Genomic DNA, 17,244 nt, shown 5'->3' on the forward strand with positions numbered 1-17,244 from the left:
CTCTAGGAGGCCAGTACATTGCTTCTGAGCCATGTGTGGCTTACAGGCAATTCAAGTTGCACTTGCAAGGGATAGGATTAGCAGAGGGCCTCCTCAGACGGGAGGCATCACTGGCTTGCCTTGACCATAGTTGCATGGCCACTTCAGCGCCGTTTACAGCAGAATAGACCCCTGGGGAGCTATTGTGCTCTTTGTTGTAGGAGTCGTTCCCTGAGCTTTGTACCAACCAATCCGAGATTTTCCCCCTTGTGGCATATACATGCATGTGTATGTGTCACTGGTTTGTAGCAAAAAGAAGGCATTGGTAGGCAGCTTGTGGATTCAGCTCTGTCTCTGCTGTCTACAGCCATCAGATGAGTCATATAATAGCCAAGGGACCTTTAGAATAGGGTACCTAGCTGAAAGGAGGGAAGAATTAAAAATTATTGAACTGTTACCCAGAACTGTCTCCTGATTGATCTGGAATTGGGCCAGTTGCTTTATTCACTAATGTCTTGAGGAAAGAATTATGGTGGATCTCTCTCAAACATATTTCTGTCTAATTCACTTTTCCTTTCTGGCTGATTGGCCAGACAATTGAAATCTGAAAACTGGCTGCATAGAGGTGAAATCTAAAGTTCATTAGGATTTTTTTAGCATTAAAGATTTAATTTCTGTTGTAGAATGATTTGCAAAAAATGACTTATCTATCCAGCATCTAAAGTTTTCTTTGATTTAGATTAAATTTCTGAACCCGTTAAACTGTTGAGAAAGTGAAATAAACAACCTCCAAACAGCATTTAAAACCTAATCTTTAGTCACTTGAACAAACTTTAGGAAAAGACTTCCAAAAAGAAAACAGAATGTATCTTGGAGGGAGGAGCAGACGGACTCAGAGTTTTTCTATTCTTTCAGCAGCAGGAGAATTAATATTGAACTGTAGAATGCAGGTAACCCAACAACCTAACCACATGCTGGTGAGCATTGAGCTCTGTAGTTCATGCTAAATCATCCAGAAGTTGTGGGGTTTTTTTTCTCCTCTTGATAAAAGCATTTTCTTTACTTTTGGATGCAAGCTTGTTAGAATGCACTATCATACAGCTGTATTCAGCAAACAAGTTTTATAAAAAGCAATTTGGAAGCGAATTTTCAAATCACATTTGTCAAAACTGTTCTCTTCTGCTGTTTTAGAGAAGATTCTTTTTCTTGTGATTTATTAATTTTATGATAGATATACTTTTTGAGGCCAAAATTGGCCAGTTATATTTCTCCTTTCCCACAGGTTTTATGTAGACTAAAGGCCTGATCTGTCTGTTAATTATCCAGCTTTTTCCCTGAATTTCTAAAATGTTTAGAGATGTAAAGGACAATAGAGATAATTCAGGAGGAGGCTGAGCCTTTTTGGGTAGAATGTGTCAATTGAAGTAGTTTTATTTGGAAAGAGATCTTGAAACTGCAGCATGCATGAATGGCTCAGTGGACGCTCATATTGGAGTTGCACATTACATAGAAGTCTAGGGTAAAAATGCAGATCTCTTTCATTTTGTTTTTCAAGGCAAGAATCCATTCTGTTTAGTAAGGGTAATTCTTGAAACTGTATTCTTTTGTTTTCATGGGCTTTTAGTGGTGCTTTTAAAGAGCAGGTAGACTTTTCAGCTCCTAAATGTCTAGCTTTCAGAAAGAAGTTGTGTTCTTGCACAAATACAAAAAGAAGGAATGGTATAAAGCTTGTCCATCTTACTAGTTTTATCTTTAGATTAAAGAGAATCTAGCAAAATCCCATCTATGCCCTGTCCTGTTTTCAATCTGATTTTATTGCAAGGAATAATTTTCTGAGGTTGTTATTCTAACTGATAGTGAACTTTACCTGTAGCGTTCAAACCACTGCTTTATTGTAGTCTCACTTTGTGAGATGCTCAGTTTCTTTCTGTTACATTTGAATTGATTATAGTGGGTAGGCAGGGATTAGTCCTTGGTTGGTGATAATTATTTTTCTTTTTTGTCCAGTTATTCTGGTTGATTGTCAAATTTTGGGAATTTGTCTGATTTGAGCTCTCTTCCCCCCCCCCCCCTTTGAGTTCAGTCTCTTACTGGTGTCCTCTGAATTCAGGAATTCCTTCTTGCTTTCCTCCTTTCCCCACAGCCTTCCATAAGTGGTAGTCACCTTGCATTTGCTTGTGCACCTCTGCCCATTCTTTTGGACACTTTCCCAGTTTTAAAATACCAGGGTAGCTTTAAAATTGTCTGGCTAGGTGAAGAACTAGGCAATAAAGGAAAAGCTGTGAAATTTGTTTTGAAGTTTATTGTAAATGCATAAATGAAACAGAGAAAAACATTGCTTAATTTAAATTTCAGTTGCATTTCCAAGCAGTGTTTCTAAGAATACTGTGAAAACAACATGTAAATATTTTTCAGGCAAAATTGTGGCTTTATGCTGTTGGATCTAAACAGGGAATGCAATATGATCAAAGCTAATCTAATAAATTAAGTACCAGTCAGTAGTGTATTAAATGTTACAGAGGTAACATTATGCAATTTTCATGTCTTCAAACAAAATTATTTCCTCACTGGTTCCGTCTTAAATGACCTTTATAATAAAGCTGTCTACTGTTCTCCTGCACAGAAGTTTCATAAACTTAAGAGGTCTTTTTTGTTTACTCAGGTTTGATGCACAAAATAACACTGCTCATGCAGCAATTTGCAAAACAGTTTATGATTCTTATTGACTGTTATCCCCTTTAAGAAGGCAGAAACTGGCAGCTTTCTGTACCAAAAGTTTGCATCCTTAAGTCTTCAGTTGTTGCTGAAGCCGATAGCGAGGCTGTCTTCTGCGTATACTGCCGTTTTGTCGTAGTGGTGGCGGGATGAGGAGAGGGCAGGAGAAGGTGCTGATGGTCCTGTCCTGGAGGGTTTTACTGTTCTGGAAGTACTGGAGATGCGGTGGCAAACGTTACATTTCTCACTCAGGCATGGCTTAGCTCTCGCTGGTGTACTTGATACCCCTGGGGAATTTGCTTCTAATTCTGAGTTTAGCAAGGCAGGGGAGCTGTCTGAAAGGTAGGCTGAATGGTTCTGGAGGAATTGAAGGTTTGTTTGCTTTTGCTTCTCTTCAGAGAAAGACAATCTTCTAGTTCAGGCTGTTATTCTTGGATGATTTTTTCCATATGGGTTCCAGAGATGAATGATGTAAAACAACTTGAGGTGTGAGACAAGTGGAAGTTCTCTTACTGAAGTCATACCTTGCGTAGTGCTTTGGTTGCTCTTTTAAAAGCTGAGTCTCTCTCTCTCTTTTTAAGAGGACCACTTTGTGGAATAGAAATTCTCCTTAGAATATTAAGAAAAGCATTGTAAGTTCACCCGAGCATCCGAACAGTGGTAGGAAGTGTGTTTGTTAGTAAACAGAAGTACCTAAATAGAGTAGCTAACCTGAGTAAGAAGTATTAGTTTTACAGTTTGCTTTTTTCCCCTCTATTGTTTGCTTTAATGTAACTTGCTCAGGGACTGAGAAATGTTTTCACTGTGCATTTAAAATGACTCTTGATTAGTGAAATATATTCTGTATTTTCTTAGGTATATATCTCATTACGAATTTTTTATCACTTAAGATCTTTTCAAAGAGCTAGTTTCACTGGGACATCAGTATTTTTTTTTCCCCTTTTCTACTGCATTGATGTGTTTGATTTCAACTACTGTGAAGGCTTTTAACTCAAATGTGGTACTATTTTGTACTTCTTCATGTCACCTGCTATTTGGAGGTTGTAGTAGCTATGTCGTCCTGCATAGAAGAAGTTTTTTCCCCTTTTGTTTGGAAAATCACTGATTATAAGCATTTTAAAATTTGCAGGCTAAACTTAGGCATGGGTAATCAGTAGCCATTTGGTCTTGCTCTGTTAGGTATTTGGAAGAGCTGGAGCCCTGGGGCTTTGGCAAATGGTTTTGGTTACCTAGCTATTGGTAGGAGGCATATGTAGTTTGGGGCTGGGGGGTGGTTCTTGTCTTTTTCGTTTTAAATCTAGAGATTGTATCTTGCTGTCTGACCTATTGACTGCTAATTCAGGTCAAGTGGGATCTTTCTGACACCTGAGGCCCCAGTACTGAATAATTGTGGCCTTGGGACTGTGGTGCACTTCAGAGCCTCCTGCTAAAGAAGGGCTGCGTTTGTGCTGTTATCTTGCAATTGAATTCTTTCTTCTCAAATTACTGCCGCTTGGCTTAATGCCATCCAGCGAACATCTCCACTTGTTTTCTTAGTACATGAGGAGTTTTCAAGGCTGTTTCCAATTCCGCTTTCTGTGGTTCCCCAAAACATGCCATAGAAGAAAGGTTACTCAGGGCCTGGTTTAGGAGCACAGGTCAACTTTGTCATGTTTTGATTCAGTTCTCAATCCTACCGCCCAAATGTTCTATTTTAAATGGAACAGGTATCTTTTTTTTTCAATTTAGAAGTTAAAAAAAATATGCATTCACTCCATATGGTTTGATCTTTTACTGTATTTTGTTTTGTCTTGCTTCTTCACTTGCTTAGACTTCTGTTTTAAAGCTCTGCATATTCCTTCCCTGACTGCTAGTTCTGGGTAGCTTCATTCCCCATTGGTTTAATAAAGTACTGAAGCATATATAAAGTGTAAGCTGTAATAGACAGTAACTTTTATTATTAATAGGAAGTGTGCTTGACAGACCTGTCTCATTACTTGGTAGCATTTACCTAACCACTGTACCAGATAGATAGTTTTCTTGGAGGCAGAAACATTGGCTTCACTGCCTTATATTTCTGGAGAGTGCAAAAGTCCTTTCTGGTTGGTTCTGCAATAATGGAAGTCCAGTGTTTCGGAAGGATGAGAGAGGAGGAGGTGGCTGTGCGCATAGTGGTGGTGGTGTTTTTTGTTGAGTAAGACAGAAGTGAAGCTCGCTCTTAAAAGAAAATACGTGAAGATACAGAGATGAGATGCATCTTCATGTTGGTCAGATTTCCAAGCAAAGTTGTTTTGTGGGGTTTTGAGGTGTTTTAGGAGACTGCTTAAGATTTTAAAATCTGTATTTTTATTAATTTTCTGTAATCTGCTTTACTTTCGATATTTTAAAACTTTCATTTTATCATCTGGTACATGTATATTCTAGAATGACAAGAGCTTTCATATTCAATTGTTATGAATTTAAATTATTAGAGCATCAACATAGTTAGATAAGTGTATTTTTTAGGATATTACAAATTGAAATAAATAGTTACTTAAAGGCTTTAGGGATTGTATTGCAATGCCTCTAATCAGCGGTTTCTATACCTGGGATGGTTACCATGCTTAAAGGTTAGTGCTCATTAATTTCAGAGATTGTTTGATACCTTTAAAGGAGTTTTGATTACAAAATTAAAAAAAAGAGGCTGCTTTCCAGACTGCCTTTCTTGCCATTCAAGATGTGTACTTTTTTTTTTTAAATCTGAAAATTAGTTAGATTTATTGACCTAAAGGAGCGTTTATTGACCTAAAGGATGCTCCTGTCAGTGGAGACAGTATGTGGTGGTAATATAATCAATGTTAACATCAGCGCTCCAATAAAATATGTTGCACATAATTCTTATACCATGTGCATTACCATAATATCTGAGTGTCTACTAGGAGCACATTAGAAAATTTGATTTACATTTGAGCTACTGTTGAACTGTTTTCTTCTCTTCGGTAGGTAAGAGTCTGTGGTGAGGTATTTTGTTTTGGATTAAAACTTAAAGGCATATAGGTGTGTTAAAGAAACCAGACCAAACCAGTATGCCTGTCACTTAACTGAAAGGTGGTTTGGGCTGGCCTTGAATTCAGCGGCAGGGGGATTCGATCTGACCTTGAGGGTTGTTCTGAGAAGAATCTTGCTTTTGCATAATGAACTTCATCTTTGTTGTAGGAAGCTGACAGTGTGTGAAGCAGTTGGTCTTTCTTCATCTTTAAGCTGTAATTGACTGCCGGATAATAAGAGTCTATTCAGGGTAATAAGAGACATAAAGATAAAAATCGAGTCTTGGGACTTGATTCCATACTTAGTGGGGAGAAAAAAAAGAAAAAGTCTGATTTGTCAAACCTTTGTGTTTGGTTCTGCAGCACTCCTCTGTAGCTTAGCTTTGTTCAAGACAGAAATCGCAGCATGTGCATATCTCAAAACATCCATTTTTAGGAGGTGAAGACATATATTTGCAACTTTCTGCTAGACTTTTTCTCCTAAAATGTCAATTTTACTGAGTTATGAGCAAATACTTGGTCAAATAATTGTATCTTTTGCAAGTATTGCTGCATTTGGAAGTGCTGGGGCTGGGAGAGGTGCAGTTGCACTTTATTACTTTCCAGTCAGCAGTTCTGAAAAATTCAAACTACTGTGGAGAATTCCCTGATTTCTTATATCTTTATTTTTCTTGGGTAGAAATATGGTTTGATCTGATTATATTGAATGCCAGGGAAAAGGTTTTAAATTGTTTCTCTGAATTTATAACTTTGACTTTCCACGTAATCCATACCTAAACAAATTTTCAGGGGAAGTTTGCAAGCATCCTTTTCAGGACATCAAAACTGGATATTTTATACTGGTTTTTAGAGGAAGGACCATATAAGATACTGAAAGTCAAAATAATAGGGAAGATGCTGATTTTTATGGGCTAGTTGTTATATGTAGCAGTTACACTGTGCTTCACCATAAACATCACCGTTCTTCTTTTACCTGTGACTAGAGATGCCAAAAGGAAAGAAGTAGATCGTGTTGGTTACTTTTTAATAAAAGGAAAATAAGAAGCTTTGGAAAATCTGGAAAGGCTAGAAGAAGTAAAGAAAAGTGGATTTTTAGGGGTCTTTGTGGGGTTCAGGTAACCTTTGGAGGTGGTTGGAAGATCATGGACGTTTGAACATCAGTACTTAGTAGCAGCGAGTCTTTCATTTAGCGCTGCTGTAAGTGTGCCTTGAGCGAGTACGCCTGTAAAGTGATCGCATGTCCTTTGAGCTGGCGACTTGGCTTTTCGGCGTGGGAATGGAGTTAGTTCAAGTAAGAAGTCTGATTATATTTTTAAAACTGTAAGATACGTTGATCTTGTGGATAGCAAATTGTTCTGTGAGCAGTATAGAAGTCCAGTGTTTAAAAGACTTGTATTCTTTGTCCCTTACGTAGAGCACCAGAAAGCTTACTGTACCTTTAAAAATAGGTAACTTGGGGTGCTGTGAACTGAAGGATTGTACAGTAACTGTAAGTTCTTGGAAAAAAAACAGCTCTGTGTCTGGAAGTGAATATTCTGTTTTTTAATAGAGTATTAAAGAGGAAGGCAGTTTAATAGAACTGTCTAGGACTGGCTCTATGTTTAAAGAAGGTTTGAATCCAGTTTTTCTGCCTTGTCCTCCAGATCACAAGGATGGAGTATACATGTTTAACTGTGTGTTGCTTTCTGCGTTTGGATATTTAACAAAAAAACCTCTAGTAAAATAATGAGGAGTGAATACATTTATTAATGAACATGTAGGCTCTAAAAACTGAGCAGGAAAAAGGAAAGATTGTACTGCACCTGTGCCATGGAATAGCCATCCACCTGCTAAGTTACCTTTCTGACTGGTAAGGTAATCCAGGTGTGCTCATCTATTTAGTACATTATTTAAATACATATTACAAAAAATAGTATGAGACCTGTAGTAGTAGTTTTACCCTGCACCACATCTAGTGAGCTTTAGCTATCCACAGTCCTTATTAAATAAAGTAAATAATATAGGGTATTGTAGTATCTGTTTCTGTAATATATACAGTGGTTGGTAATTGCTAGAATTGCCTTAATATTGTAGTGTAAGTAAGCTCTGAACTTTTATGGGCTGTGACTGTCAAGTAGGCTTGTGAATCAAAATATTGTTTGTCCTGCTTCATTGAGTGGGTTACTTTGCAAAACTGAAATTGGTCACTTCAGAGTGGCATACGCTTAAAGCATTTTTACTGTGGTGAAGAAAAACAGCAATCATTTAAACCTGCCTGACAAATCTAGTATATTCTGTTTCTTAACTTTGCTCTTTTAGATTAAGACTTCCCCAGTAAGGTATAGATTACATACATGCTACCGAAGGTGTGCTTACATCTGCTTGAAAAAAAGAAGTCTTATCATAAAATGTGTAAATTTAAAAGATATTTTTGTGCATATGAAAAGTCTACAATTTATTTTTGAAGCTCTTGGAAACAGTGCAAAAGGAAAGAGTATTTTAGGAGGAAAGAATTTAAAGAGGTTGCCTGGGTGCTACCAGGTCTGCACTGTGCGTGCACGCAGTAAAACAGTCTTTACCCCGGAGAGTTTACAGTCTAAAATACGCAGAAGTTGGAGGAAGGTGTGATAGCCAAGCTCTAGGAGCAGCATCGTGACTGCTAATGTGCCGGCTGCAGTCTCAGCTGGGGTAGTTCCCCCGCAGGGCTGGAAGAGGAGCTCCAGCTCCGTGTGCGGCATGTTCGGTTATGCTCCCTGGCTCAGAAGATGAGAATCCTCAAACAGCCACTGGTGGCTTGATTTTCCAAATGCTGCTGTGTTTGGGGAGGCTCTGCCACCAACACATTTCCTGAATGCCTCCTTCCCGACTGTTTTTCCCTTGGTGCGGTTTCTTGCTTCCATCAGAGAAGGTCTTGGTGTGGGGATCCGCAGTAGAGGAGCAGCGGCACCCCGTTCACTACCCGCCTTCCCTCGGAAAATGGGGAAAACTCTGAGGAAGAAGCTAAGGCAACTTGAATTAGCAAAATAACTGAGCCGGTGCTTCCTCTGCCAGGAAAGTCAGCTGTGACTTTGCAGCGTGACGTGTCCCGCGTGGGCCTTGACTGGCCAAAATGTGCAGTACAGAAATGTCTGTTTAGTTCTTGAATGTTAAAGGTCTGTGTGATATTTGAGAGTAATATGAGAAAGTCTCTTTGTGCCATGTTAATGGGGAAGAAAGCCATGCGATGCCTTGATTGTCGGGATACTCACCTGATAGGCCAAGCTGTTAGGAGCACTTAAATGTCGCAAACTCTAGTTTCCGTGAAAAGGGAATTCCAAAACTTTTTTTAATAATACCACTTAAATATAGATAACTGTTACTGTTAGTTCTTTCTGAACTACTGTGTTGTCCTCATGGATTGAAAAACACAAACTTGATAAATTGTATCTTAGTTTAAAAAATGCGGCCATATCACTTGATGTGCTATTTGAGGGATATATTACTAAAAATGCTGCATAAAGTCTTTGGCATTAAATAATATATTTAAAATAAAAAAACTGAAATGTTTCCAATTTGAAGATAAACTGAAAGTTCAAGTAGTCAAAAAGATGAAAAATAAAGAACAGAGTTTGTGTAAATATAGAAGACTATTTGTCTAGATGATCTTTCAGATTGATTAAACAACTAAGTGATTTAAATACAAATTAGAAAGCTGCACATCATGCTGTAGCCTGCTTATGTAGGCTGAGTTTATCTGAGCTCATCAGAAACTGCTTTTGTTCCTCCATTTGCCTCTAAGCTACCTGACTTTCTCCCCTGGTGCTGGGGACACTGCTCCTTCCCTGGTAGCCAGGGTCTGTAGGAGGCCCCATCTCCAACCAGCGTCTCCATTGCTCTTCGCTCCTCTTGTATGGGTGAGCCCAGTTCTGGCTGCTCTGCCCTGCAAACCTGCCAGCAGCTAGGCATCTCCTTCGCATGTGCTGGCGACGATGGTGTATGCCCTCATTTCCCCTTTTTGCTGCAGTCCATATTTCTTTGTCGGAGATCAATGTGTTGATTGGCTAAACAGTGTAAATAATATTGAGAGCAAGGGGATTGCTGCAATAGGAGATATTATGCTGAAAAGTATTTTGCTCCTGTCAGCCCGTTTTTTGATCTATAAACAATTATCTTTTTGGCATATCATACACTACAGGTTCCAGGTCTCTTAAACCCCTTTAACAGGCTGTAGTTTTCACCAAACTTAAAAAGGCTCTTCTGATACTCAGAACTTTTCCTAAAATTTCTGGAATTCATTGAATTCACTCATTATTGACTAACAGATGGTGAAATGTAGTCAAGTTGCATGTAAATCCTTTTTTTGCTTAGGCCAGTGGTTTGTTTAGATTGTTTATAAAATATTCCACTGCAAGCAAGCTTTTTAGGGAATATAATGTATTTTTTTTTTTTTTTAGGAGCAATGGATGAGCTTCATAGCCTGGACCCAAGAAGGCAAGAATTGTTAGAGGCAAGATTTACAGGAGTAGTAAGTGGCAGCACTGGGAGTACTGGAAGTTGCAGTGTTGGAGCTAAGGTAAATTTTAAGAGTGGTCATCCACATCTGTTATCTTTGAAATATTAATTTGTTTTATCCCATCTCACCTGTATATTGCCTATATTACTTACTTGTTAAAGTATTGGGCTAGAAGGGGCTGTCAGGAAAAATCATCGTTAGTCCATTATTTTGCTCTGAGATAGAATTGTTTATACTTAACTGATCAATGGCATAAGGACATTGAATTGTTCTTAAGGGGAAAAAAAAAAACACTGAAGAATGAGCTTACACATGTTCTCTTGTGGTTTTGTTTTAGTGTGCATTTTATCAGAGATGGAAATTTTTCCTGATATTTAAGTGGAGTCGTCTCTTCTACAAATAGGCAACTACTTACTGTTCCACTTGAAATAGACACAGGGAGTCTGGTGTGACCTCTGTTTTTATGATTAAACTTGTTTGAAGACTAATGCATCTAGATTAACAAAAGACAATTCTTTCAACTTTTCCAGACATTTCTATCAATTTTGCCTACTCTCGTTATAGACTTTGCAGTGTGTCCATTAGTGTCAAAACCAGGATGCAAAACTTCAGGAAAAACCTTATGAACATTGAATAGCATGGCTTAATTACCTTCCATATGTCGTATATTACCCTTCAGTTAATACATCTGCAAAATAAATTTGCATTTATTAAAATCGCATTCAAATTATTTACTTCAACTTCTAAGACTGTTTCCTGCAATAGTGTTGTCTAGCCAGAGGTATTCCATTTTGTATGTGTGCATTTCAATTTACTTCTCCAAGTGTAGTACTCCATATTATGTGCTTTTAACTTCACTTTATTAATTTTTTGGAACATTTTTCTGATGACCAAAGTCATTTTGAAATCTGCTTCTAAATTGTTTGCAGCACCTTCATATTTTTAAGGACTTGATGCAAGCTTTGTTAGTAATTTCCACTTCCTATTCAACATTTTCATTAACAGTCTAGATGACAGAACAAAATATTGCATCAAAGCAGATCTTGATGAAATTTCTGTAAACCTGTGATGTATTGATGACTAATTTCTTATTAATGGACTGTAGTAGAGTGAAATTGATGCATAGCGATCTCACATCATATCTTCATTTGTTTTTGCGTGTGACATGAAGGTCACTGGCAAAAGCTTTTAAAAAGGTGACATACCACTTCTGTTGATACCATCTTACCCAACAAGTGAGCTAAATGGTCCAGAGGAGGAATTAGATTGGCTTGACACAGTCTGGTTGATGCATTGCTCTTTTCTCTTTTCATTTAATTGTCTTCAACATACGACTTCAAAGAAGGTATACTTTGCCATTATCTTGTGATTAAAATTAGATTGAGACATACCTTCTGGCCCATATTTTTTCCTTGAGTTCCCTAGTGCTACTTTCTCAGCTAAATTATTTGCTCATGATAATGGCTCAGGTAATTGTTCATGATTCAAGTGACTATTTGTCCTTCTTCAACAACTAGATTTGTACCTTCTTTTGACTTCATTTAACTTCTTCTGTATTTATAAACCCTTCTATTGGTTTTTAAAACAGCTATGTTGGTCTCTGGCTGTTTTGCCAGTCTTTCCTCCTCAGGATTATCTACTGCTGTGTGTTTACTACATTTTCTTTCAAACTAGTTACAAGTTTCTTGGGATTCTTTTTCTTTAAACTTTGATTCTCTGTGAGTCACTGCTTACCAATTTCATGAATCTGTTCAAGTCCTTTTTGTTGTCAGTTGTTCAGCTGATTTCACTTTTACCCAAATTAGATTCCACTTTCAGGTTCTCAGTTTGTTCATCCAAATTAGCCGGAAAAAAACAAATTTTAAAAAAGCTAATTTCTTTTTTTAACGCCACCACGTAAAACATAAACTTCTTGTCCCTGACACATTCCAAAAAAGTTTTCTAATACTGCCAAATGCTTTGATAATTGCTTGCAAAAGATACCACTGCCACTGTCTTCTGATAGATACAGACCCTCATGTAAGACACTGTTTTGTTCTTTTCCTTATTTTTAAGTAAAAATATTCCACAAATGATCTTCAGTATACAGTGCAATAGCTCTTCTTTCTTCTGCTTACTGTTTTTTTGGGGGTGGGAGTCGATGGGGAATACCAATATCTAATCCTGTGATTTATCCTACCATCAGTAAAATGGCAATTTTGTCAGTTTTGTTTGTATGTTATTTCTTGCACTCCTGGTATCTTACTGTTTGGTGCAGCCAGGCAGATAAATGTGGTAGCTAAACTGGGTTGTGTTTAGAATGTAATTTCTTTTATTATTATATTCTCTAGTTTTGGTGGGAGGCATTGAGACAGAATTACAAGATTTTTAAAAGCAATAAAACCTTTTTTGGCCTTATATGCAGAGGTAACTGGAAAAAGGGGATATATAAATATGATCTCCACTGGTCTGGTTTTGCTTTGAAGACAAAAATGAGATGTACATACCAAAATCCACACATGCCAGATTCTCATTTTCCTAACCTAGCAGAACAATACAGAAGGGGTAGCCATACGTACTGGTTATTTTCTGAAATGTTCTAGGACTTTATTCTTCTAGTAACTAAATTGATATGGTCTCTTAATTATTGGGATTATTATTTGTGAAAGGAACTATTGAAAAAAAGCCCAATGTTTAATTTTTTTCTTTTTTTCTTTTCCAGTAAGCAATGGTGGAAATGTCAATATAGGTTACTGAAATTATTGTCTTAGCTGACTCCCATGGTCAGATAGTGAAAGATCAATAGATCAAAATATCATATGTTATCATATAAAAGAACTACATATAGGCATTTTTGTAACTGATTACTAGGAGAAAAAGCTGGAAATTCCATCTGCTTAGTTAAATTTCTATAGAAATTTTAATTCAGAGATGCTCTGGTTATTCAGAAGATATCACAGATCAGCCCTACAAACTGATGTAGTGTTGGAATTTAATGCTTTGAAGTAAGCTGGGTGTTTGCCTTGGAAGTAGTTGTTGTTTTGCTTCAAAATATTTTTCTGTCCTCCTATATGGAGGAAGAGAACTATCCAGCAATATAAGATTTTTTTTCTTTTATTGAAAAGAGGATCCACCGGTTCAAGTGGTTTGGTATCTGAACGTACTACAGACTCAGTAAAATGTCCATGTTCCCATTCTGTCAAAAAGATCTCTGAATAAATCAGCCTTAGAAATTTTCTAAATAAATATAACTTGAGACTATTATACAGGTTTTTCTATTTATTTTTCTAACCAGACTAAACTCGTTATATTGGGGGAAATGTTTTCAGTTCTAAGAATGCAGAATAATATTGTCAATAGGTTGTGATTTTCTGTGGTTGAATGGATAAAAAAAAATCTCTGCAATAGCCTAGTATTTGTCTTGGGGAAAATTCGAGACTACTAGCAAATTTCATTTTTAAAAGAAATGAATTCTTAACTCTTTCAGCAATGTTGGCTGTGTAAGCCCATTCTGTGGAATCGTTCTCTAAGGGTTTTTTTGTTGGATGTTTTGCTACTCCCAGATAAGAATGAAACATTTTTGGATCTTCTAGGGTTTTACTGTTGCTTTTACAATTGTTCATCAAAATGAAAACTTAATGTTTTCCAAAATTTCATGTGTTCCTTATTTCTTAATCAGTTAAGCAGCTTCTTGAGCACTGTATGTGCTTTTTTTATTCTCTAGGGTGTCTCATTTGTCCTGTAAGCTGTTTCTGAGGTATATTTTTCTGGTAGGATATTAAAGTGATTCTTTTCCAAGTCTTAAAACATTTGTGTAGTTTAAAAGCAATTAAAACAAAATTTAATGTGCCATATCCATGTATATACCCATTAAACTCAGTACCCCTTCGCAAATCAGCGAGTCTCTACACTTGGTCAGTTTTTCATAAAGCATGAAATTTGATTACTGTTACTTGCTGTAACTGTGACTGATAACAATGGATTAGCTGTTTTATAAATCTGTATATAATATTTAGTATTTTATTTGTCTTGGTAGGCCTCAACAAATAATGAAAGTTCGAATCACAGTTTTGGAAGCTTGGGATCTTTAAGCGATAAAGAATCGGAGGTACGTATGCTGGGCAAAGTCATTATCACCTCATACAAACACGTCATAATTTTATAGTCTACTTTGATGTTTTATTTCATATAGAATAAAATAGATTATGAAATTTCTTTTCTATACAGCAAGACTGGAATATGCATGCTTTACTAAAAGATACCATCTCTTGAAGGTGGAGACATGACTTCATAAATGTTTCTTTGGGTTTTTGGTCATGAAATGAGTTTTTGTTTACCAGTTTGTTCTAGATCTTTATTGACTATATAGTTATGCTGTGACAATAAATTTAGCTTTCAAAGCTAAAAATGCGTGAATAGTTTGCTGACTTTTTTCTTCTAAGTAATAAAGCTTTCATAAACACAAATAAACTTTGACTACTGTTTAGCTGCATCTGTAAAAATACTCTAGAAACTAATTTCATTTGCTATATTTTCTTTAAAAATATGGATTTACTCCTAGGTCAGACAATAACCATCATCTGCATTTCTAAAAGCTGCAACTCCTACTGTTTATTTTCTTATCTAATACCACTTTATAACACAAAAGAAATGGATTTGTACCCTTACTAGGTTTCAATGTGAGTGCAGGCTTCTCTAGACTAGAAGAATTTTGTATTAGTTGCCAATATTGACAAAGTTGCATTAATGTGACTTTTAGGTAAGAGCTTATCCGTTTGAAGAAGGGTAAAACTCTAGAAGTTTTGCCTGTGTATGTCACAGATTGCATCAACATGGTTATAGTCGTGGGAGGCAAGAGCATATTTCTAGCCCAGGCTGGACCTGTGTTTGAATGTGTTTTGTGCTGGAAGGATAGTTTGCTGGAATGTGATTTTGACATTATTTTCACATGTTAAAGTTTATTTTTGGACTTAATTGTATGTTCACTTGCAAGACACTATCTGATGCTTATTTTTATACTGTGTTGACCAGCAAGTGAAATTATTTTCTTCCCAAGTCTGTTATCTTAAAAGTAAAGTTCTGTGTGCTTGATTTCGTGTTTTCATGTTTAAAAAAGACTCTGGTATGTTTTTTGTTTTTTTTTCCCCTTGCCTTTCCTGATTGGGTTTTTCTTTCAGTTACGTGTAGACTCTCTGGATCTTGGGTGTCTTGTCTTGAGTGTGGCTGCCATCAGTTTTCTTCCTGGCTTTCTATAACACTGGAACCATTTTCTTGCTCGATGTACAAAGGAAATCAATTTAATTGAAAGTCCTTAATTGTCTAAGATGTTTTTCACTATTTTGGCAAAAGAGAAAAGAAGAAAAGTGTTTCCAGGGGATGAGGTTAGACAGAATTAGTGTGTCACTGTGGACAATCTGATCTTTTTATTTATAGAGTTCTAGTGAGCAAAAACTTTGTTCAACTCATTTGTTGGGTAATCTAAAATGAAGAGGCAGTCTGAAAAGCTTTTTTAAAATAATAAAAAAAATTTCGATAAACTAGGATGAGTCCCAAGCATCTGTCCCTTGAGATGCCGTTTGTTCAGCCTGCAAATAGAGATTTTCTTTCCTTTCATAGTAGTGCACTCAGCTGAAGAGGTGACTGTCCACCTGTCTTTCCTGACGCATGTGCTGTGGCTGAAGAATCTTTGGGAAGCGTCTGTAACTGAATAGCGCTGGCTTGATTTCAGGTCCAACTGTAATACAAAACTGGAACTTAATTTAAAGTTCTGTTGATTTACTCACAAGTTAAAAAATTCAGTCTATCTTCCTGTAGCTATAAGGAATAAATAGTAGTAACAACGTGAAGGGATCAAATGACTAAGTGATATACAAGAAGTATATTGGCTCATTGGAAAGCCATTTTAAATAGCTTCCCTCACTGTAAGTGGGCTTTGAAGGTAATTTTGCATGAATTACAAAGGCATGATCTGTATGGTTACTCTACCGTTTTTCAAATAGAAGTCACCCTTACATTTTCAGTAATTTAATTACTGCATAAGAATTCCCTAAACAATAATTTATAAGTAGTAATGCTAAATTACTTTCTGGGATTTCTGTATATGTCTAACAAACTTATTAAATAATATTGCTGAAGGAACTGCTAATGGTTAAAGAAATGAGTGAATGTTCCTAGCAATATTTTGGACAGTGTTGCAGTGATACAGTTCTCAAGTAGGTGTGGGAGTGGAAATGTGCTGCAGTAGCCTGAAGATTAGGCTGCATTATTGCCATTCTTTAACAGAAAAATGTGTCTGCAAATATTCAGAACACTGAATATTCCTGTAATAACTTCTTGGTGTAGAAAAATTTCATTTTACAATTGGGCAAATGAAATGCGGAGGCAAAATGGTTTTCCCAAGGCTTGTAAGACTGAAGGTTCAACCCGCATCTCTAGTCTCTGCACAGTGCTTTAACCTCAAGCCAAATCTTTGGGTAGGGACTTTTTTTGTTTAATATTCTATTATTTGGATTCTAAAATAGAAATACATTTTTAAAAAGTCCCTGGACAGAGCCATTCATTGCTCCAAGTTCCTTCTGTGTTTTCTGAAAGATGAGTCTTGATGACATTGAATAAGGAAATATGCTTTCTTGACCCATTTTCAAAAGTTGTCAGTTTTATTTACTTAAATGAAATTATAATTGTAATACCAAATACGTTGTTAATTTTTTAGAGTTTTGTTCTTAAAATAACATCTAGTTTCTTATATTCTGTAGTCCTATAAAAAGTACAGTTTAATTCTAAATATTACAAACACGTTTTTAATGATGTAACAATGAAGGTTTGATAATAATAGAGAATTCCTCGTGTGGAAGGTAGGGTAGAAATACAAAGACTTATTCATATGGGAAGCAGTGCTATCATTTGATGTTGAGAAAGAACTGCTCTATTACAATAGATTTTGGGAGAAGAAAGTAGTAGAAATGCAAATCTCAGTCATATTGAAATGAATTTCTGTAGCGAGAATGTCAGGTTCTCATCAAATTGTGATGGTGCATTCATGTAATCATCCCGTGCTTTAATCAGTAAGTGAACATTAAAAAAAAAAAAAAAGTC

The 17,244-nt window shown here is 36.5% G+C and overlaps 1 protein-coding gene across 3 annotated transcripts in view; it reads left to right on the forward strand.

Moving 5' to 3' along the window:
• TLK1 (tousled like kinase 1) overlaps window positions 1-17,244 on the forward strand; it is a 77,274-nt gene that overhangs the window by 18,906 nt on the left and 41,124 nt on the right. For all 3 annotated transcript variants that reach the window (XR_010884585.1, XM_067299086.1, XM_067299085.1), the window contains exons 2-3: window positions 10,112-10,230; window positions 14,186-14,257. Coding sequence is in view for 2 of the 3 variants with exons in the window: in XM_067299085.1 (XP_067155186.1) it covers window positions 10,112-10,230; window positions 14,186-14,257 (191 nt within the window). In the remaining variant the exon portion in view is untranslated. The remainder of the gene's footprint in view (window positions 1-10,111; window positions 10,231-14,185; window positions 14,258-17,244) is intronic.

The sequence above is a fragment of the Apteryx mantelli genome, chromosome 6 (assembly GCF_036417845.1).
Source record: "Apteryx mantelli isolate bAptMan1 chromosome 6, bAptMan1.hap1, whole genome shotgun sequence".
In the NCBI taxonomy this organism is placed as follows: Eukaryota; Metazoa; Chordata; class Aves; order Apterygiformes; family Apterygidae; genus Apteryx; species Apteryx mantelli.